Source organism: Staurois parvus, unplaced genomic scaffold (genome assembly GCF_062004578.1).
Source record: "Staurois parvus isolate SC_StPar_1 unplaced genomic scaffold, SC_StPar_1.0 ptg000380l, whole genome shotgun sequence".
In the NCBI taxonomy this organism is placed as follows: domain Eukaryota; kingdom Metazoa; phylum Chordata; class Amphibia; order Anura; family Ranidae; genus Staurois; species Staurois parvus.
The window spans coordinates 1,543,798-1,566,274 of NW_028318176.1; the positions used below are offsets into that span (position 1 = coordinate 1,543,798).

General features: G+C 57.9%; 2 protein-coding genes across 4 annotated transcripts in view; one reads left to right on the plus strand and one right to left on the minus strand.

Annotated features, from left to right (window-relative positions):
• Positions 1-18,274, minus strand: part of LOC149455970 (uncharacterized) — a 29,491-nt gene extending 11,217 nt beyond the window's left edge. Inside the window, exons 1-2 of one of the 2 annotated variants that reach the window (XM_089685601.1) lie at positions 18,151-18,274; positions 969-1,382 (exon numbers count right to left, since the gene is read on the minus strand). The gene's annotated coding sequence lies outside the window, so the exon portion shown is untranslated. Of the gene's footprint in view, positions 1-968; positions 1,435-18,150 lie in introns of those variants that run through there. The other variant, XM_089685603.1, reaches the window with a different exon arrangement.
• LOC149455971 (oocyte zinc finger protein XlCOF7.1-like) lies at positions 881-20,842 on the plus strand. 2 transcript variants are annotated; one of them, XM_089685605.1, is made up of 5 exons: positions 881-1,409; positions 18,075-18,165; positions 18,252-18,419; positions 18,511-18,619; positions 19,683-20,842. In XM_089685605.1, the coding sequence occupies exons 2-5, from the start codon at positions 18,094-18,096 to the stop codon at positions 20,684-20,686; spliced, it is 1,353 nt and encodes a 450-aa protein (XP_089541731.1). In that variant the 5' UTR covers positions 881-1,409; positions 18,075-18,093; the 3' UTR covers positions 20,687-20,842. The 2 variants fall into 2 exon arrangements, with proteins under 2 accessions (XP_089541731.1, XP_089541730.1); XM_089685604.1 differs by having other exon boundaries at positions 884-1,409; positions 18,252-18,434.
• Positions 20,843-22,477: the final 1,635 nt, after the last annotated feature.

Consider the following 22,477-nt stretch of genomic DNA (forward strand, 5'->3'; position numbering starts at 1 on the left):
TGACCCCTGCACTCTGTACACAGGGCTGTATATGATATACTCCCGACTCCTGCACTCTATACACAGGGCTGTATAGGATATACTCCTGACCCCTGCACTCCATATGATGTGCCGTACATGACACAGTCCAGCTCATACAGGTTGGTAGGCGGTCCTGTGTGTGATGAGATGGGAGGAGTTAGGAGTAGTTGGAGTATATAGGTGTATAAAGAGGGAGGGGCCACTCATAGCACAGTAATACCAGGTGTGACAGGGGAGGGGCCGGCACTCGCCAAATTTCTTAGCCCCTCCCCTCTCTCCATCCTGACACATCCCCCTTAGCACCCCTCCTCTGCTCCTATCCCAATGTAAAGGGGGGCGGGTCACAATGGGAGGGTGTTGGTGTAGGATGGGGTCTGGTTCTTTAGGGGCGGAGTCTGTATCTTTGGGGGCAGGCTGCCAGCATAGGGCGGAGTCTGCATCTTTGGGGATGGGGTGCCAGTATCTGTATCATTGGGAGTGGGGTGCCAGCATAGAGCTGAGTCTGTATCTTTGGGGGCGGGGTGCAAGTATAGGGAGGGGTCTACATCTTTGGGGGCATGATGCCAGTATCTGTATCTCTGGGGGCGGGGTGCCAATATCTGTATATTTGGGGTGGGGTGCCAGTATCTGTATCTTTAGGGGTGGAGTCTGTATCTTTGGGGGCGGGGTGCCAGTATCTGTTTCTTTGGGGGTGGAGTCTGTATCTTTGGGGGCAGGGTGCCAGTATAGGGTGGGGTCTAAATCTTTGGGGGCGGGCTGTGTATCTTTGGGGGCGGGGTGCCAGCATAGGGCGGAGTCAGCATCTTTGGGGCGGGGTGTAGACATTCGCTCACACATTCCCATCATCACCAATCTAAGAGCAGTAACGCATTATGGGCCCGCAGCACAGGTCAGGGGCCCCTCTATTGTCTGTATGGCGCCCGCCCCCTCCCCGGGTCACCACTCACCCGTACACAGCCCTCTCCCCTCCTCCACCACTGCAGACAACGGCCGGAAGCGGCTCCAGGACCATTCAGGGCACTTCCGGTCTGTGCGTTCCACCAGCACTTCCGGGTTGACTCCGGACTTCCGATGTGAGGGCGGCCCGGGCCGTGCGGGCTCTTGAGGGTGATACATATGGTCGGAGGCCCATCCCCCTCTCCCGGTACTGTCATCACACATCTCCCATGTTCGCTACGGTTTACGGAAGGCCGGAATACCGCGATTGGATGAGCCGTCATATTTCCGGAGTGCAGACCCCATTCATCCCTTAGGAGGGCACAGGCAAGATGGCGGCGCTCGTGAAGCGGGGACAGGAGGCGGAGACTCGGGGTCAGAGTGTGCCTGGAGGGGATGGGATGAAGATTTCCGCTGCTTCTGTACTGGAGAACAGAGAGAGGAAAGAGCAGGTCAGTGAGTGCTATGTACGTCCCCCACCACCACCAGGGGGAGACATCGATCCCCTGCCCCCACCCTGACATCACTGAGACATGGGGAACTGCACCCCCTAAATACTGAAATGGTACATTTCATCCATCATCCCCCCCCACACTGACATGGTACATTCCATCCATCACCCCACCCCCTACACACTGACATGGTACATTCCATCCATCCCCCCACACACTGACATGGTACATTCCATCCATAACCCCATCCACACTGACATGGTACATTCCTTCCATCACCCCCCCCCCACACACACACACTGACATGGTACATTCCATCCATCACCCCCCCCCCCACACACACACTGACATGGTACATTCTATCCATCACCCCCCCCCTACACACTGCATGGTACATTCCAGCACCCCCCTACACACTGACATGGTACATTCCATCCATCTCCTGCCCCCCCCCCCCCCCCCTTACATCACTGAGACATTGGGCACTGCACCCAGATTGGCATGGTACATTCCATCCATCACCCCCCCTACACACTGACATGGTGCATTCCACCCCCCCTACACTCTGACATGGTACATTCCATCCATCCCCCCCCCCCCGACATCACTGAGACATGTGGCATTGCAGCCCCCTACACACTGACATGGTACATTCCTTCACCCTTTCCCCCCCCATACATACTGACATGGTACATTCCATCACGACCCCCCCCACACACATACTGACATGGTACATTACATCCCCCCTACACACTGACATGGTACATTCCATCCCCCCCTACATACTGACATGGTACATTCTATCATCCCCCCCTACATACTGACATTGTACATTCCATCACCCTTCCCCCCCCTACATACTGACATTGTACATTCCACCACCCTTCCCCCCCTACACACTGACATGGTACATTCCATCACCCCCCCTACACACTGACATAGTATATTCCATCACCCTTCGCCCCCTACATAATGACATGGTACATTCCATCACCCCCACACACTGACATGGTACATTCCTTCCCCCCCTACACACTGACATGGTACATTCCATCACCCTCCTCTCTCTCTCCCCCCCCCTACATACTGACATGGTACATTCCATCAACCCCCCTACATACTGACATGGTACATTACATCCCCCACACACACTGACATGGTACATTCCATCACCCCCCCCCCATAGGCTGACATGGTGCTTTCCATCACCTCCCCTACACACTGACATGGCATCACCCTTCCCCCCCTACACACTGACACGGTACATTCCATCACAGCCCCCCTCCCTACATACTGACATGGTACATTCCATCCCCCTCCCCTACATACTGACATGGTACATTCCATCCATCCCCTTCCCCCCCCCCCCCCCCGACATCACTGAGACGTGGCATTGCAACCCCCTACACACCGACATGGTACATTCCATCACCCCTCCCCCCTACACACTGACATGGTACATTCCATCACCCCTTCCCCCTACACACTGACATGGTACATTCCATCACCCTTCCCCCCTACATACTGACATGGTACATTCCATCACCCCCCCACACACTGACATGGTACATTCCATCCATCACCCCACCCCCTGCACACTGACACGGTACATTCCATCCATCCCCCCACACACTGACATGGTACATTCCATCCGACACCCCAACCCCATCCACACTGACATGGTACATTCCATCACCCCAACCCTACACACTGACATGGTACATTCCATCCATCCCCTAGCCCCCCCCTTTACATCACTGAGACATAGGGCACTGCACCCAGATTGGCATGCTACATTCCATCCATCACCCCCCCCTACACACTGACATGGTGCATTCCACCCCCCTACACTCTGACATGGTACATTCCATCCATCCCTCCCCCCCGACATCACTGAGACGTGGCATTGCAGCCCCCTACACACCGACATGGTACATTCCATCACCCCTCCCCCCCTACACACTGACATGGTACATTCCATCACCCTTCCCCCCCTACATACTGACATGGTACATTCCATCACCCCCCCCCCCCACATACTGACATGGTACATTCCATCCCCCCTACACACTGACATGGTACATTCCATCCCCCCTACACACTGACATGGTACATTCCATCACCCCCCCCCCTACATCCTGACATGGTACATTCCATCACCCTTCCCCCCTACATATTGACATGGTACATTCCATCACCCCCCCCCCCTACATACTGACATGGTACATTCCATCACCCCCCTACACACACTGACATTGTACATTTCATCACCCTTCCCCCCCTACATACTGACATGGTACATTCCATCACCCCCCCCACACACTGACATTGTACATTCCATCACCCTTCCCCCCTACATACTGACATGGTACATTCCATCACCCCTCCCCCCCTACACACCGACATGGTACATTCCATCACCCCCCCCTACACACTGACATTGTACATTCCATCACCCTCCCCCCCCCTACATCCTGACATGGTACATTCCATCACCCTTCCCCCCTACACACTGACATGGTACATTCCATCACCCTTCCCCCCCCTGCATACTGACATGGTACATTCCATCACCCCCCCCTTACATACTGACATGGTACATTCCATCACCCTTCCCCCCCCCTACACACTGACATGGTACATTCCATCACCCCCCCTACACACTGACATGGTACATTCCATCACCCCCCCTACATCCTGACATGGTACATTCCATTACCCTTCCCCCCTACATATTGACATGGTACATTCCATCACCCCTCCCCCCCCTACACACCGACATAGTACATTCCATCACCCTTCCCTCCCTACATACTGACATGGTACATTCCATCACCCCCCCTACACACTGACATGGTACATTCCATCAACCTTCCCCCCCCTACATACTGACATGGTACATTCCATCACCCCCCCACATACTGACATGGTACATTCCATCACCCCCCCCCACACACACTGACATGGTACATTCCATCACCCTCCCCCCCCCCCTACATCCTGACATGGTACATTCCATCATGCTTCCCCCCCTACATACTGACATGGTACATTCCATCACCCCCCCTTACACACTGACATGGTATATTCCATCACCCTTCCCCCCCCCTACACACCGACATGGTACATTCCATCACCCCTCCCCCCCCCTACACACTGACATGGTACATTCCATCACCCTTCCCCCCTACATATTGACATGGTACATTCCATCACCCCCCCCACACACACACACTGACATGGTACATTCCATCACGCTTCTCCCCTACATACTGACATGGTACATTCCATCACCCCCCCCTCGCCCCCATAGACTGACATGGTACATTTCAGCACCCCCTTATCCCTATATACAGACATGGTATATTCTATCCATCCTCTGCCCCCCCCCCCCACATCACTGAGACATGGGGAACTGCACCCCCTACACACTGACATGGTACGTTCCAACATCCTTCCTACACACTGGCATGGTATATTCTATCCATCACCCCCCCCCCCTTACACACTGACATCTTACATTCCATCACCCCCCCTACACACTGACATGGTACATTCCACCCATCACCCCCTCCCTACACACTGACATAGGACATCCCATCACCCCCATTCCCCCCCCCCCCCCCCACCCAACACACACGGCCCTACACACACAGCCCTACACACAGACATGGTACATTCCGTATAATCCCTATCCCCCCACCGAAATACCAACATAGTACGTTCCATACATCATCCCTCCAATGTCCGACATGGAGCTCTGGGATATCCATTCCCCCCCAGCTCCATTCACCCCTCACATCCATTCCCCCCCCCCCCAGCTCCATTCACCCCTCACATCCATTCCCCCCAAGCTCCATTCACCCCTCACATCATTTCCCCCCAAGCTCCATTCACCCCTCACATCATTTCCCCCCCGCTCCATTCACCCCTCACATCCATTCCCCCCCCCCCCCCCCAGCTCCATTCACCCCTCACATCCATTCCCCCCCAGCTCCATTCACCCCTCACATCCATTCTCCCCCAGCTCCATTCACCCCTCACATCCGTCCCCCGCTCCATTCCCCCCCCAGCTCCATCCCCCCCCATCTCCATTCACCCCTCACATCCATTCCCCCCCCAGCTCCATTCACCCCTCACATCCATTCCCCCCCCAGCTCCATTCACCCCTCACATCCATTCCCCCCCAGCTCCATTCACCCCTCACATCCATTCCCCCCCAGCTCCATTCACCCCTCACATCCATTCCCCCCCAGCTCCATTCACTCCTCACATCCATTCCCCCCCAGCTCCATTCACCCCTCACATCCATTCTCCCCCAGCTCCATTCACCCCTCACATCCATTCTTCCCCAGCTCCATTCACCCCTCACATCCGTCCCCAGCTCCATTCACCCCTCACATCCATTCCCCCCCAGCTCCATTCACTCCTCACATCCATTCCCCCCCAGCTCCATTCACCCCTCACATCCATTCTCCCCCAGCTCCATTCACCCCTCACATCCATTCTTCCCCAGCTCCATTCACCCCTCACATCCGTCCCCCGCTCCATTCCCCCCCCTCCCCAGCTCCATTCACCCCTCACATCCATTCCCCCCCAGCTCTATTCACCCCTTACATTCATTCCCCCCAGCTCCATTCACCCCTCACATCCGTTCCTCCCCCCCCCCAGCTCCATTCACACCTCACATCCATTCCCCCCCCCCCCCAGCTCCATTCACCCCTCACACCCATCCCCCCCCCCCCAGCTCCATTCACCACTCACACCCCCCTCCCAGCTCCATTCACCCCTCACACCCATCCTTCCCCAGCTCCATTCACCCCTCACACCCATCCCCTCCCCCAGCTCCATTCACCCCTCACACCCATCCCCCCCAGCTCCATTCACCCCTCACATCCATCCCCCCCTCCCCAGCTCCATTCACCCCTCACATGCATTCCCCCCCTCCCAGCTCCATTCACCCCTCACATGCATTCCCCCCCAGCTCAATTTACCCCTCACATCCATTCCCCCCCAGCTCCATTCACCCCTCACATCCATATTCCCCCCAGCTCCATTCACCCCTCACATCCATTCCCCCCCCAGCTTCAATCACCCCTCACATCCATCCCCCCCAGCTCCATTCACCCCTCACATCTACCCCCCCCCAGCTCCATTCCCCCCTCACATCCATATTCCCCCCCAGCTCCATTCACCCCTCACATCCATTACCCCCCAGCTCCAATCACCCCTCGCATCCATTCCCCCCCCAGCTCCAGTCACCCCTCACATCCATTCCCCCCCCCCAGCTCCATTCACCCCTCACATCCATTCCCCCCCCAGCTCCATTCACCTCTCACATCCATTCACCCAAAGCTCCATTCACCCCTCACATCATTTCCCCCCCGCTCCATTCACCCCTCACATCCATTCCCCCCCCCCCCCAGCTCCATTCACCCCTCACATCCGTCCCCTGCTCCATTCCCCCCCCCCAGCTCCATTCACCCCTCACAACCATTCCCCCCCAGCTCCATTCACCCCTCACATCCATTCTCCCCCAGCTCCATTCACCCCTCACATCCATTCTCCCCCAGCTCCATTCACCCCTCACATCCGTTCCTCCCCCCCCCCCCCCAGCTCCATTCACCCCTCACATCCATTCCCCTCCCAGCTCCATTCACCCCTCACATGCATTCCCCCCAGCTCTATTCACCCCTTACATCCATTCCCCCCAGCTCCATTCACCCCTCACATCCGTTCCTCCCCCCCCCCAGCTCCATTCACACCTCACATCCATTCCCCCCCCCCCCCCAGCTCCATTCACCCCTCACATCCATTCCCCTCCCAGCTCCATTCACCCCTCACATGCATTCCCCCCCAGCTCTATTCACCCCTTACATCCATTCCCCGTTAGCTCCATTCACCCCTCACATCCGTTCCTCCCCCCCCCCCCAGCTCCATTCACACCTCACATCCATTCCCCCCCCTCCCCAGCTCCATTCACCCCTCACATCCATCCCCCCCCAGCTCCATTCACCCCTCACATCCATTCCCCCCCAGCTCTATTCACCCCTTACATCCATTCCCCCCAGCTCCATTCACCCCTCACATCCGTTCCTCCCCCCCCCCAGCTCCATTCACACCTCACATCCATTCCCCCCCCCCCCCCAGCTCCATTCACCCCTCACACCCCCCTCCCAGCTCCATTCACCCCTCACACCCATCCTTCCCCAGCTCCATTCACCCCTCACACCCATCCCCTCCCCCAGCTCCATTCACCCCTCACACCCATCCCCTCCCCCAGCTCCATTCACCCCTCACACCCATCCCCTCCCCCAGCTCCATTCACCCCTCACACCCATCCCCTCCCCCAGCTCAATTCACCCCTCACATCCATTCTACCCCCAGCTCCATTCACCCCTCACACCCATCCCCCCCAACTCCATTCACCCCTCACATCCATCCCCCCCTCCCCAGCTCCATTCACCCCTCACATGCATTCCCCCCCCCTCCCAGCTCCATTCACCCCTCACATGCATTCCCCCCCAGCTCCATTCACCCCTCACATCCATTCCCCCCCAGCTCCAATCACCCCTCACATCCATATTCCCCCCAGCTCCATTCACCCCTCACATCCATTCCCCCCCCAGCTTCAATCACCCCTCACATCCATTTCACCCCCAGCTCCATTCACCCCTCACATCCATTAACCCCTCACATTCATCCCCCCCCCAGCTCCATTCACCCCTCACATCTACCCCCCCCCCCAGCTCAATTCACCCCTCACATCCATTCCCCCCTCACATCCATATTCCCCCCCAGCTCCATTCACCCCTCACATCCATTCCCCCCCAGCTCCAATCACCCCTCACATCCATTCCCCCCCCCCCCAGCTCCAGTCACCCCTCACATCCATTCCCCCCCCCCCAGCTCCATTCACCCCTCACATCCATTCCCCCCCCAGCTCCATTCACCTCTCACATCCATTCCCCCCAAGCTCCATTCACCCCTCACATCATTTCCCCCCGCTCCATTCACCCCTCACATCCATTCCCCCCTCCCCCAGCTCCATTCACCCCTCACATCCATTCCCCCCCAGCTCCATTCACCCCTCACATCCGTCCCCTGCTCCATTCCCCCCCAGCTCCATTCACCCCTCACATCCATTCTCCCCCAGCTCCATTCACCCCTCACATCCATTCCCCCCCAGCTCTATTCACCCCTTACATCCATTCCCCCCAGCTCCATTCACCCCTCACATCCGTTCCTCCCCTCCCAGCTCCATTCACCCCTCACATGCATTCCCCCCTCCCAGCTCCATTCACCCCTCACATGCATTCCCCCCCAGCTCCATTCACCCCTCACATTCATACTCCCCCCCAGCTCCATTCCCCCCTCACATCCATTCCCCCCCCCCCCCCAGCTTCAATCACCCCTCACATCCATTTCCCCCCCAGCTCCATTCACCCCTCACATCCATTAATCCCTCACATATATTCACCCCTCACATCCATCCCCCCCCAGCTCCATTCACCCCTCACATCCATTCCCCCCCCAGCTCCATTCACCCCTCACATCCATTCCCCCCCCCCCAGCTCCATTCCCCCCAAGCTCCATTCACCCCTCACATAATTTCCCCCCTGCTCCATTCACCCCTCACATCCATTCCCCCCCCCCCCCAGCTCCATTCACCCCTCACATCCATTCCCCCCCAGCTCCATTCACCCCTCACACCCATCCTTCCCCAGCTCCATTCACCCCTCACACCCATCCCCTCCCCCAGCTCCATTCACCCCTCACACCCATCCCCTCCCCCAGCTCCATTCACCCCTCACACCCATCCCCCCCAGCTCCATTCACCCCTCACATCCATCCCCCCCTCCCCAGCTCCATTCACCCCTCACATGCATTCCCCCCCTCCCAGCTCCATTCACCCCTCACATGCATTCCCCCCCAGCTCAATTTACCCCTCACATCCATTCCCCCCCAGCTCCATTCACCCCTCACATCCATATTCCCCCCAGCTCCATTCACCCCTCACATCCATTCCCCCCCCAGCTTCAATCACCCCTCACATCCATCCCCCCCAGCTCCATTCACCCCTCACATCTACCCCCCCCAGCTCAATTCACCCCTCACATCCATTCCCCCCTCACATCCATATTCCCCCCCAGCTCCATTCACCCCTCACATCCATTACCCCCCAGCTCCAATCACCCCTCGCATCCATTCCCCCCCCAGCTCCAGTCACCCCTCACATCCATTCCCCCCCCCCCCAGCTCCATTCACCCCTCACATCCATTCCCCCCCCAGCTCCATTCACCTCTCACATCCATTCACCCCAAGCTCCATTCACCCCTCACATCATTTCCCCCCCGCTCCATTCACCCCTCACATCCATTCCCCCCCCCCCCCCAGCTCCATTCACCCCTCACATCCGTCCCCTGCTCCATTCCCCCCCCCAGCTCCATTCACCCCTCACAACCATTCCCCCCCAGCTCCATTCACCCCTCACATCCATTCTCCCCCAGCTCCATTCACCCCTCACATCCATTCTCCCCCAGCTCCATTCACCCCTCACATCCGTTCCTCCCCCTCCCCCCCAGCTCCATTCACCCCTCACATCCATTCCCCTCCCAGCTCCATTCACCCCTCACATGCATTCCCCCCAGCTCTATTCACCCCTTACATCCATTCCCCCCAGCTCCATTCACCCCTCACATCCGTTCCTCCCCCCCCCCAGCTCCATTCACACCTCACATCCATTCCCCCCCCCCCCCCCCCAGCTCCATTCACCCCTCACATCCATTCCCCTCCCAGCTCCATTCACCCCTCACATGCATTCCCCCCCAGCTCTATTCACCCCTTACATCCATTCCCCCCAGCTCCATTCACCCCTCACATCCGTTCCTCCCCCCCCCCCCCCCCAGCTCCATTCACACCTCACATCCATTCCCCCCCCTCCCCAGCTCCATTCACCCCTCACATCCATCCCCCCCCAGCTCCATTCACCCCTCACATCCATTCCCCCCCAGCTCTATTCACCCCTTACATCCATTCCCCCCCAGCTCTATTCACCCCTTACATCCATTCCCCCCAGCTCCATTCACCCCTCACATCCGTTCCTCCCCCCCCCCCCCAGCTCCATTCACACCTCACATCCATTCCCCCCCCCCCCCCAGCTCCATTCACCCCTCACACCCCCCTCCCAGCTCCATTCACCCCTCACACCCATCCTTCCCCAGCTCCATTCACCCCTCACACCCATCCCCTCCCCCAGCTCCATTCACCCCTCACACCCATCCCCTCCCCCAGCTCCATTCACCCCTCACACCCATCCCCTCCCCCAGCTCCATTCACCCCTCACACCCATCCCCTCCCCCAGCTCCATTCACCCCTCACATCCATTCTACCCCCAGCTCCATTCACCCCTCACACCCATCCCCCCCAACTCCATTCACCCCTCACATCCATCCCCCCCTCCCCAGCTCCATTCACCCCTCACATGCATTCCCCCCCTCCCAACTCCATTCACCCCTCACATGCATTCCCCCCCAGCTCCATTCACCCCTCACATCCATTCCCCCCCAGCTCCATTCACCCCTCACATCCATATTCCCCCCAGCTCCATTCACCCCTCACATCCATTCCCCCCCCAGCTTCAATCACCCCTCACATCCATTTCACCCCCAGCTCCATTCACCCCTCACATCCATTAACCCCTCACATTCATCCCCCCCCCAGCTCCATTCACCCCTCACATCTACCCCCCCCCCCCCCAGCTCAATTCACCCCTCACATCCATTCCCCCCTCACATCCATATTCCCCCCCAGCTCCATTCACCCCTCACATCCATTCCCCCACAGCTCCAATCACCCCTCACATCCATTCCCCCCCCCCCCCAGCTCCAGTCACCCCTCACATCCATTCCCCCCCCCCCCCCCCAGCTCCATTCACCCCTCACATCCATTCCCCCCCCAGCTCCATTCACCTCTCACATCCATTCCCCCCAAGCTCCATTCACCCCTCACATCATTTCCCCCCGCTCCATTCACCCCTCACATCCATTCCCCCCCCCCCCAGCTCCATTCACCCCTCACATCCATTCCCCCCCAGCTCCATTCACCCCTCACATCCGTCCCCTGCTCCATTCCCCCCCAGCTCCATTCACCCCTCACATCCATTCTCCCCCAGCTCCATTCACCCCTCACATCCATTCCCCCCCAGCTCTATTCACCCCTTACATCCATTCCCCCCAGCTCCATTCACCCCTCACATCCGTTCCTCCCCCCCCCCCAGCTCCATTCACCCCTCACATCCATTCCCCTCCCAGCTCCATTCACCCCTCACATGCATTCCCCCCTCCCAGCTCCATTCACCCCTCACATGCATTCCCCCCCATCTCCATTCACCCCTCACATTCATACTCCCCCCCAGCTCCATTCCCCCCTCACATCCATTCCCCCCCCCCCCCAGCTTCAATCACCCCTCACATCCATTTCCCCCCCAGCTCCATTCACCCCTCACATCCATTAATCCCTCACATATATTCACCCCTCACATCCATCCCCCCCCAGCTCCATTCACCCCTCACATCCATTCCCCCCCCCCAGCTCCATTCACCCCTCACATCCATTCCCCCCCCCCCCCCAGCTCCATTCCCCCCAAGCTCCATTCACCCCTCACATAATTTCCCCCCAGCTCCATTCACCCCTCACATCCATTCCCCCCCAGCTCCATTCACCCCTCACATCCATTCCCCCCCAGCTCCATTCACCCCTCACATCCGTCCCCTGCTCCATTCCCCCCCCAGCTCCATTCACCCCTCACATCCATTCCCCCCCAGCTCCATTCACCCGTCACATTCATTCTCCCTCAGCTCCATTCACCCCTCACATCCATTCCCCCCCAAGCTCCATTCACCCCTCACATCATTCCCCCCCAGCTCCATTCACCCCTCACATCCATTCCCCCCCAGCTCCATTCACCCCTCACATCCATTCTCCCCCAGCTCCATTCACCCCTCACATCCGTCCCCCGCTCCATTCCCCCCCCCCAGCTCCATTCACCCCTCACATCCGTCCCCCGCTCCATTCCCCCCCCCAGCTCCATTCACCCCTCACATCCATTCCCCCCCCAGCTCTATTCACCCCTTACATCCATTGAACCCTCACATCCGTTCCTCCCCCCCCCCCAGCTCCATTCACCCCTCACATCCATTCCCCCCAGCTCCATTCACCCCTCACACCCATCCCCCCCAGCTCCATTCACCCCTCACATCCATTCCCCCCCCAGCTCCAATCACCCCTCACATCCATTCCCCCCCCAGCTCCATTCACCCCTCACATCCATCCCCCCCCCCCCAGCTCCATTCACCCCTCACATCCATTAACCCCTCACATATATTCCCTCCCCCCCCCCCAGCTCCATTCACCCCTCACATCCATTCCCCCCTCACATCCATATTCCCCCCCAGCTCCATTCACCCCTCACATCCATTCCCCCCCAGCTCCAATCACCCCTCACATCCATTCCCCCCCCCCCCCAGCTCCATTCACCCCTCACATCCATTAACCCCTCACATATATTCACCCCTCACATCCACCCCCCCCCCCCAGCTCCATTCACCCCTCACATCCATTCCCCCCTCACATCCATATTCCCCCCCAGCTCCATTCACCCCTCACATCCATTCCCCCCCAGCTCCAATCACCCCTCACATCCATTCCCCCCCCCCCCAGCTCCATTCACCCCTCACATAATTTCCCCCCTGCTCCATTCACCCCTCACATCCATTCCCCCCCCAGCTCCATTCACCCCTCACATAATTTCCCCCCTGCTCCATTCACCCCTCACATCCATTCCCTCCCCCAGCTCCATTCACCCCTCACATCCATTCCCCCCCAGCTCCATTCACCCCTCACATCCATTCCCCCCCAGCTCCATTCACCCCTCACATCCGTCCCCTGCTCCATTCCCCCCCCAGCTCCATTCACCCCTCACATCCATTCCCCCCCCCGCTCCATTCACCCCTCACATCCATTCCCCCCCAGCTCCATTCACCCCTCACATCCATTCCCCCCCAGCTCCATTCACCCCTCACATCCATTCCCCCCCAGCTCCATTCACCCCTCACATCCATTCCCCCCCAGCTCCATTCACCCCTCACATCCGTCCCCCCCCAGCTCCATTCACCCCTCACATCCGTCCCCCCCCCAGCTCCATTCACCCCTCACATCCGTCCCCCCCCAGCTCCATTCACCCCTCACATCCGTCCCCCGCTCCATTCCCCCCCCCCCCCCAGCTCCATTCCCCCCCCAGCTCCATTCACCCCTCACATCCATTCCCCCCCAGCTCTATTCACCCCTTACATCCATTCCCCCCAGCTCCATTCACCCCTCACATCCGTTCCCCCCCCCCCCCCCCCAGCTCCATTCACCCCTCACATCCATTCCCCCCCAGCTCCATTCACCCCTCACACCCATCCCCCCCCCCCAGCTCCATTCACCCCTCACACTCCCCTCCCAGCTCCATTCACCCCTCACACCCATCCTTCCCCAGCTCCATTCACCCCTCACATCCATCCCCCCCTCCCCAGCTCCATTCACCCCTCACACCCATCCTTCCCCAGCTCCATTCACCCCTCACATCCATCCCCCCTCCCCAGCTCCATTCACCCCTCACATGCATTCCCCCCCTCCCAGCTCCATTCACCCCTCACATGCATTCCCCCCTCCCAGCTCCATTCACCCCTCACATGCATTCCCCCCCAGCTCCATTCACCCCTCACATCCTTACTCCCCCCCAGCTCCATTCACCCCTCACATCCATTCCCCCCCAGCTTCAATCACCCCTCACATCCATTTCCCCCCCAGCTCCATTCACCCCTCACATCCATTCCCCCCCCCCCAGCTCCATTCACCCCTCACATCCATTCCCCCCCAGCTCCATTCACCCCTCACATCCATTTCCCCCCAGCTCCATTCACCCCTCACATCCATTCCCCCCCGGCTCCATTCACCCCTCACATCCATTCCCCCCCAGCTCCATTCACTCCTCACATCCATCTCCCAGCTCCATTCACCCCTCACATCCACCCTCCCCCCCCCAGCTCCATTCACCCCTCACATCCATTCCCCCCCCCAGCTCAATTCACCCCTCATATCCATTCCCCCCCCCCCCCCCAGCTCCATTCACCCCTCACATCCATTCCCCCCCCCCTAGCTCCATTCACCCCTCACATCCATTCCCCCCCCCCCCAGCTCCATTCACCCCTCACATCCATTCCCCCCCTAGCTCCATTCACCCCTCACATCCATTCACCCCCCCTAGCTCCATTCACCCCTCACATCCATCCCCCCCCCCCCTAGCTCCATTCACCCCTCACATCCATCCCCCCCCCCCCCCTAGCTCCATTCACCCCTCACATCCATTCCCCCCCCCCTAGCTCCATTCACCCCTCACATCCATCCCCCCCCCCCCTAGCTCCATTCACCCCTCACATCCATTCCCCCCCCCCCAGCTCCATTCACCCCTCACATCCATTAATCCCTCACATATATTCACCCCTCACATCCATTCCCCCCCCAGCTCCAATCACCCCTCACATGCATTCCCCCCCCCCAGCTCCAATCACCCCTCACATCCATTCCCCCCCCAGCTCCATTCACCCCTCACATCCATCCCCCCCCCCCCCCCCCCCAGCTCCATTCACCCCTCACATCCATCCCCCAGCTCCATTCACCCCTCACATCCATTTCCCCCCCCTAGCTCCATTCACCCCTCACATCCATTCCCCCCTCCCCCCCAGCTCCATTCACCCCTCACATCCATTCCCCCCCAGCTCCATTCACCCCTCACATCCATCCCCCAGCTCCATTCACCCCTCACATCCATTTCCCCCCCCTAGCTCCATTCACCCCTCACATCCATTCCCCCCTCCCCCCCAGCTCCATTCACCCCTCACATCCATTCCCCCCCAGCTCCATTCACCCCTCACATTCATTCCCCCCCAGCTCCATTCACCCCTCACATCCATTCCCCCCCCCCCCCCCAGCTCCATTCACCCCTCACATCCATTCCCCCCCCCCAGCTCCATTCACCCCTCACATCCATTCCCCCCCCCCAGCTCCATTCACCCCTCACATCCATTCCCCCCCCCAGCTCCATTCACCCCTCACATCCATTCCCCCCCCCAGCTCCATTCACCCCTCACATCCATTCCCCCCCCCTAGCTCCATTCACCCCTCACATCCATTCACCCCTCACATCCATTCCCCCCCCTAGCTCCATTCACCCCTCACATCCATTCCCCCCCCCCCCCCTAGCTCCATTCACCCCTCACATCCATCCCCCCCCCCCCCTAGCTCCATTCACCCCTCACATCCATTCACCCCCCCTAGCTCCATTCACCCCTCACATCCATTCACCCCCCCTAGCTCCATTCACCCCTCACATCCATCCCCCCCCCCCCCCCTAGCTCCATTCACCCCTCACATCCATTCCCCCCCCCCCCCCCCAGCTCCATTCACCCCTCACATCCATTCCCCCCCCCCCCCAGCTCCATTCACCCCTCACATCCATTCCCCCCCAGCTCCATTCACCCCTCACATCCATTCCCCCCCAGCTCCATTCACCCCTCACATCCATTCCCCCCCGGCTCCATTCACCCCTCACATCCATTCCCCCCCAGCTCCATTCACTCCTCACATCCATCTCCCAGCTCCATTCACCCCTCACATCCACCCTCCCCCCCCCCCAGCTCCATTCACCCCTCACATCCATTCCCCCCCCCAGCTCAATTCACCCCTCATATCCATTCCCCCCCCCCCCCCCAGCTCCATTCACCCCTCACATCCATTCCCCCCCCCTAGCTCCATTCACCCCTCACATCCATTCCCCCCCCCCCCCAGCTCCATTCACCCCTCACATCCATTCCCCCCCTAGCTCCATTCACCCCTCACATCCATTCACCCCCCCTAGCTCCATTCACCCCTCACATCCATCCCCCCCCCCCCTAGCTCCATTCACCCCTCACATCCATCCCCCCCCCCCCTAGCTCCATTCACCCCTCACATCCATTCCCCCCCCCCTAGCTCCATTCACCCCTCACATCCATTCCCCCCCCCCCCCCCAGCTCCATTCACCCCTCACATCCATTCCCCCCCAGCTCCATTCACCCCTCACATCCATTCCCCCCCAGCTCCATTCACTCCTCACATCCATCTCCCAGCTCCATTCACCCCTCACATCCACCCCCCCCCCCCCCCCAGCTCCATTCACCCCTCACATCCATTCACCCCTCACATCCATTCCCCCCCCCAGCTCCATTCACCCCTCATATCCATTCCCCCCAGCTCCATTCACCCCTCACATCCATTCACCCCTCACATCCATTCCCCCCCAGCTCCATTCACCCCTCACATCCATTCCCCCCCAGCTCCATTCACCCCTCACATCCATTCCCCCCCCAGCTCCATTCACCCCTCACATCCATTCCCCCCCCCCCAGCTCCATTCACCCCTCACATCCATTCCCCCCCCCCCCCAGCTCCATTCACCCCTCACATCCATTCCCCCCCCCCCCCCAGCTCCATTCACCCCTCACATCCATTCCCCCCCCCCCCCCCCCAGCTCCATTCACCCCTCACATCCATTCCCCCCCCCCCCCCCCAGCTCCATTCACCCCTTACATCCATTCCCCTCCCAGGTCCATTCACCCCTCACATCCATTCACCCCCCAGATCCATTCACCCCCCAGATCAATGCACCCCCACCTCCATTCACTCTCCAGATCCATGCACCCCCAGATCCATTCACCCTCCAGCTCCATGCACCCCCCAGTTCCATTCACTCTCCAGATCCATGCACCCTCCAGATCCATTCACTCTCCAGATCCATGCACCCTCCAGATCCATACACCCTCCAGATCCATCACCCCCAGATCCATTCACTCTCCAGATCCATGCACCCCCCAGCTCCATTCACTCTCCAGATCCATGCACCCCCCAGCTCCATTCACTCTCCAGATCCATGCATCGCCCAGCTCCATTCACTCTCCAGATCCATTCACCCCTCACATCCTTTCACCCCCCAGATCCATACACCCCCTCCCCAACTCCATTCACCCCCAGTTCCATTCACTCTCCAGTTCCATTCACTCTCCAGATCCATTCACTCTCCAGATCCATGCACCCTCCAGATCCATGCACCCTCCAGATCCATTCACCCTCCAGCTCCATGCACCCCCCAGCTCCATGCACCCCCCAGCTCCATTCACTCTCCAGATCCATTCACCCTCCAGCTCCATTCACCCTTCAGATCCATTCATCCCACCCCCATTCACTCCTCACATCCGTTCACTCCCCAGCTCCATTCACCCTCTAGTTCCATTCACCCCGCCCCCAGCTCCATTCACCCTCCAGATCCATTCACCCTCACCCTACAACAGCCCGGGACTAGCCACATGACTCTTAGTCATCCCACCTTCTTCCAGCTCAACCAACCCCCCCACCCCCACCTCCAACCCCCCCACCCTACAAAACCCGGGACCATCTTTCCACTCCAAAACATCCCAGCATCTCCACTGCCTACCCTCAAGGAGGTCACATGACCCCCTTCTCCTCTCTCTGAGAAATTCCTCATCTGCCCGCCTACATTTACTCCATCTACTGCTCTATCCTACAGAACATTACCTACCCCCACCATGGACAGGGGACACCTTCCAGAGAGGATACTCAACCTCACCCTGGAGATCATCTACCTGCTGACTGGAGAGGTGAGGAGGATTCTGGGAGGTCACATGATGTCACTCTGATATTCCTGAATATTGAGGTCTTATTGTCCATGTGGTCTCATTCCCAGAATTACGTGGTGGTGAAGAAGTCAGGTGACCAGACTGGGGGCAGTAGCCTTTCCGATGGTTTGGGTGGAATTATCCTGAGTCCCATTGCAGTGCTTCCATCACGATCACCGATACAAGAGAGGAACAACAAGCAGAAGATCCTGGAACTGACCAACCAGATCATCGAGGTGCTGATGGGGGAGGTGAGCGGTGCCGGGAATTCTGGGACATTCTCCAGTAGATGTGTCAGGATGGTGACTTTATCGTTGTGTTTGTCAGGTTCCTCAGGACAATGAAGACGTCAGCTTGAATTTTTCCATGGAGGAGTGGGAACATCTTGGAAGAGGGGCTGGAGGTGCCATGGAAGAGATGATGGAGCCCTTCCACGGTAAGTACCAGATCCCAGCCGTGTCCACTGAGGCCACTTTCCCCGCTGTATGTTATGGTATGACCCATATATTTTATACCTGGCATTGTAGATACTAACTGGAGTAGCCATGACGACATTGATAGGCCGAGGCGTCCAATCCCATGTAGATGTCAGATCCAAGGTCAGTCGGGTTCTATGGGTTAGGCCTGAGGTGACCCATACCATGTAGATGTCAGATCCAAGGTCAGTCGGGTTCTATGGGTTAGGCCTGAGGTGTCACATCCCATGTAGATGTCAGGTCCAAGGTCGGTCTGGTTCTATGGGTTAGGCCTAAGGTGTCCTGTCCCATGTAGATGTCAGCTCCAAGGGCAGTCGGGTTCTATGGGTTAGGCCTGAGGTGTCCTGTCCCATGTACTATAGATGTTAGATCCAAGGTCAGTCGGGTTCTATGGGTTAGGCCTGAGGTGTCCCGTCCCATGTAGATGTCAGATCGAAGGCCATTCTGGTTTTATGGGTTAGGCCTGAGGTGTCCCGTCCCATGTAGATGTCAGATCCAAGGTCATGGTTCTATGGGTTAGGCCTGAGGTGTCCCATCCCATGTAGATGTTACATCCAAACTCATGGTTTTATGGGTTACCAAGACCCATACATTTATTACAGAAGCAGACACACAAGGCCCTGGACTCCATAACTCGCTTCAATTATCTGTTTTGGGTTGAGTTTTCCTTTAGAACCACCATGACTTTCCCCAATCATGATAAAGCAAGAGGTTCCGTTTGTAAGAGAACCCCCACCTGCTGAAACCAGTACCCTCCATCCGTTCCGTTCCTCCACAGTAAACCTGAGTAACCTCGGATGGTGTTGAAGCTCACACAGGGCTTCCTCAGGTGGTGGTCTTCGGTCTTGGTGATGGTACACTCAGGCTGAGCACTGCATCCTGGGAGGATGTCACATGGTCCTCCTTACCCGGCAGCATCGATGGAGCAGCAGTGTAACGGGGGTAGCTGAAAGGTTAGTATCCTGGGGTGGAGGGGCCTTTTTAAGATGTATTTTTCAGTCAGGTTTTTCCTTTCCCTTCCAGATCTTCGTCCGGCAGATTTCGGGGGATCCCTTGACATGGCCATCTCTGAGCCCAGAACCATGATGGACTATAGCCGAGGAGCGCAGTATATCTGTAAGCCGCGGAAGAGGAAGGGTCAGCCGATGAGATATGTGGCAGACAATTCTGCCTCCGCAGAGGATGGGAACCTCACGGACTCGGAGAGCCATACTGACTATACCTCGGTGTACGCCAAGAAGGAGCTCAACGCCAGAATTCAAACACGCTCCGAGGAGACCCAGACCGACTTGACGTTGGCCCTTATTAAAGACGAACCGGAGGACCGCGGCACCAAACCATCTCCCGTGGACTTTTTGCGGGTCGATTACGATTCCATCTTTGCCGCCAGTTCGGTTTTGGCTCCTCAGGAGGCAGCAAGGAAGTTGTACGATTGCACGATGTGCGGCAAAACCTTCACCAGCAAATCCGGGATTGTCAAGCACCGGCGGATGCACTCGGGGCGAGTGGTGGCCTGCCCAGATTGCGGGAAGGAGTTCACGTGTAATTCAGAACTGGTGGCACACCAGAGGACTCACACTGGTGAGAAACCTTTTCCTTGCTCCGCGTGCGGGAAGTGTTTCTCCACCAACACCAACCTGGTGGCGCACCAGCGCATTCACACGGGAGAGAAACCTTATGCATGTACCGAGTGCGGGAAATGTTTCACCAGCAGCTCAGACCTGGTCAAACACCAGATCATTCACACCGGGGAGAAACCGTTCTGCTGCTTGGACTGCGGCAAGGGCTTCACCAGCAAATCCAACCTGGTCAAACACCAGAGGATCCACACGGGTGAGAAGCCCTTCCTGTGCTCCGAGTGCGGAAAAGGTTTTGCCATCAAGTCCAACCTCATCAAACATCAGGTGGTCCACACTGGTGAAAAGCCCTACCCCTGCCCCGAGTGCGGCAAGTGCTTCTCCAACCAATCCAACGTGGCCAAGCACCAGCGGACTCACTATGGACCCAAGAGGAGGCTCATTGAATGACTCCAGGAACATTTGTTTAAAGCTGATCTCCGGGTTAATTCCCCCCCAACACCACCACCATCATTACCACCATCATCACCACTACCACCACCATCATCACCACCACCACCATCATCACCACCACCTCCATCATCACCGACACCATCATCACCGACACCACCACCATCATCACCGACACCACCACCATCATCACCGACACCACCACCATCATCACCGACACCATCACTATCACCACCACAACCACCATCATCACCACCACCACCATCATCATCACCAACACCATCATCATCACCACCACCATCATCACCACCACCACCATCATCATCACCACCATCATCACCACCACCATCATCATCATCACTACCACCACCATCACCACCACCTCCAGGATCACCAACACCATCACTACCACCACCACCATCATCGCCACCACCACCATCACCACCACAACCACCACCCCTCACCAGCTCTTCTTGTAATTAGATTTTTTTTTAAAAATATATTAAATGGACAAAATACTTACCTGAATTCATGGTCATGTGACATGCGGGGCCCTGAACCTTCTTTCTTCTGCACTGAAAAGTAGACGTTCTCAGTAGTATCCCCCAGCTCTTCTGATTCCCCACTCAGTAGTAACGTCCAGCTCTGCTGATCCCCCGCTCAGTAGTAATGCACAGCTCTGCTGATCCCTTCCTCAATAGTAACCCCCAGCTCTGCTGATCCCCCACTCAGTAGTAACACCAAGATCTTCTGATTCCCTGCTCAGCAGTAACACCCAGCTCTGCTGATCCCCTGCTAAGTAGTAATGCCCTGCTCAGTAGTAACCCCCAGCTCTGCTGATCCCCCGCTCAGTAGTAACGCCCAGCTCTTCTGATTGATTCCCTGATCAGTAGTAACCCCCAGCTCAGCTGATCTCTTGCTTAGTAGTAACCCCCAGCTCTGCTGATCCACCGCTCAGTAGTGAACCCCAGCTCTTCTGATCTCTTGCTCAGTAGTAACCCCCAGCTCTGCTGATCCCCCACTCAGTAGTAACCCCTAGTTCTGCTGATCCCCCACTCAGTAGTAACTCCCAGCTCTGATGATCCCCCGCTCAGTAGTACCCCCAGCTCTGCTGATCCACCGCTCAGTAGTAACCCCCAGCTCTTCTGATCTCCTGCTCAGTAGTAACCCCCAGCTCTGCTGATCCCCTACTCAGTAGTAACCCACAGCTCTTCTGATCTCCTGCTCAGTAGTAACCCCTAGCTCTGCTGATCCCCTTCTCAGTAGTAACCCCCAGCTCTGCTTATGCCCCGCTCACCAGCTCTGTTGATCCACTTGTTTGCTGATCCTTCTCTCTCTCTGGTTCCCGCTCACCTCCCATGCTGTGCACCACATGTGACATGACTAGTTTCTCCCGCTTCCTGAGCTCTGCAGATTCTCTCTCTCCGGTTCCCGCTCACCTTCCCATGTTGCATACAAGGTGTGCCATCTGCTACTTGCTCCGCTCTGGACCCTGCCCACCTTCCTGCGGCTCCAGAATATAAATACATGAGCTGGAAGTAACTGCTGACGACGTCTCCCAGTGCATCCTGGGATATCTCAATACCTCCAAAACAAAGCAAAGCTACTTCTGAATAAAAGCCCCTCAAATGCTGCAGGTGCTGTGAGCAAGCGTTGTCATAGACTTCTGTGGAGGCTTTGAAGACGCTTTGAAGCACCAAGAAAGGGACATGGGGTGTAATGTTTGAAGTGCAGCAAACAACGTGTGACCAGGACTGGAAGGTGACCACTTTGTTTGGTGACAGGGGCTTT

What these genes read in the sequence shown, in the direction of transcription:
- LOC149455971 (XM_089685604.1), top strand. Translation starts at nt 18,094, where the DNA reads ATGGACAGGGGACACCTTCCAGAGAGGATACTCAACCTCACCCTGGAG. An exon ending in TCTACCTGCTGACTGGAGAG is followed by an intron (nt 18,166 to 18,251) that starts GTGAGGAGGATT and finishes TCTCATTCCCAG; the next exon opens with AATTACGTGGTGGTGAAGAA. An exon ending in GATGATGGAGCCCTTCCACG is followed by an intron (nt 18,620 to 19,682) that starts GTAAGTACCAGA and finishes TTTCCCTTCCAG; the next exon opens with ATCTTCGTCCGGCAGATTTC.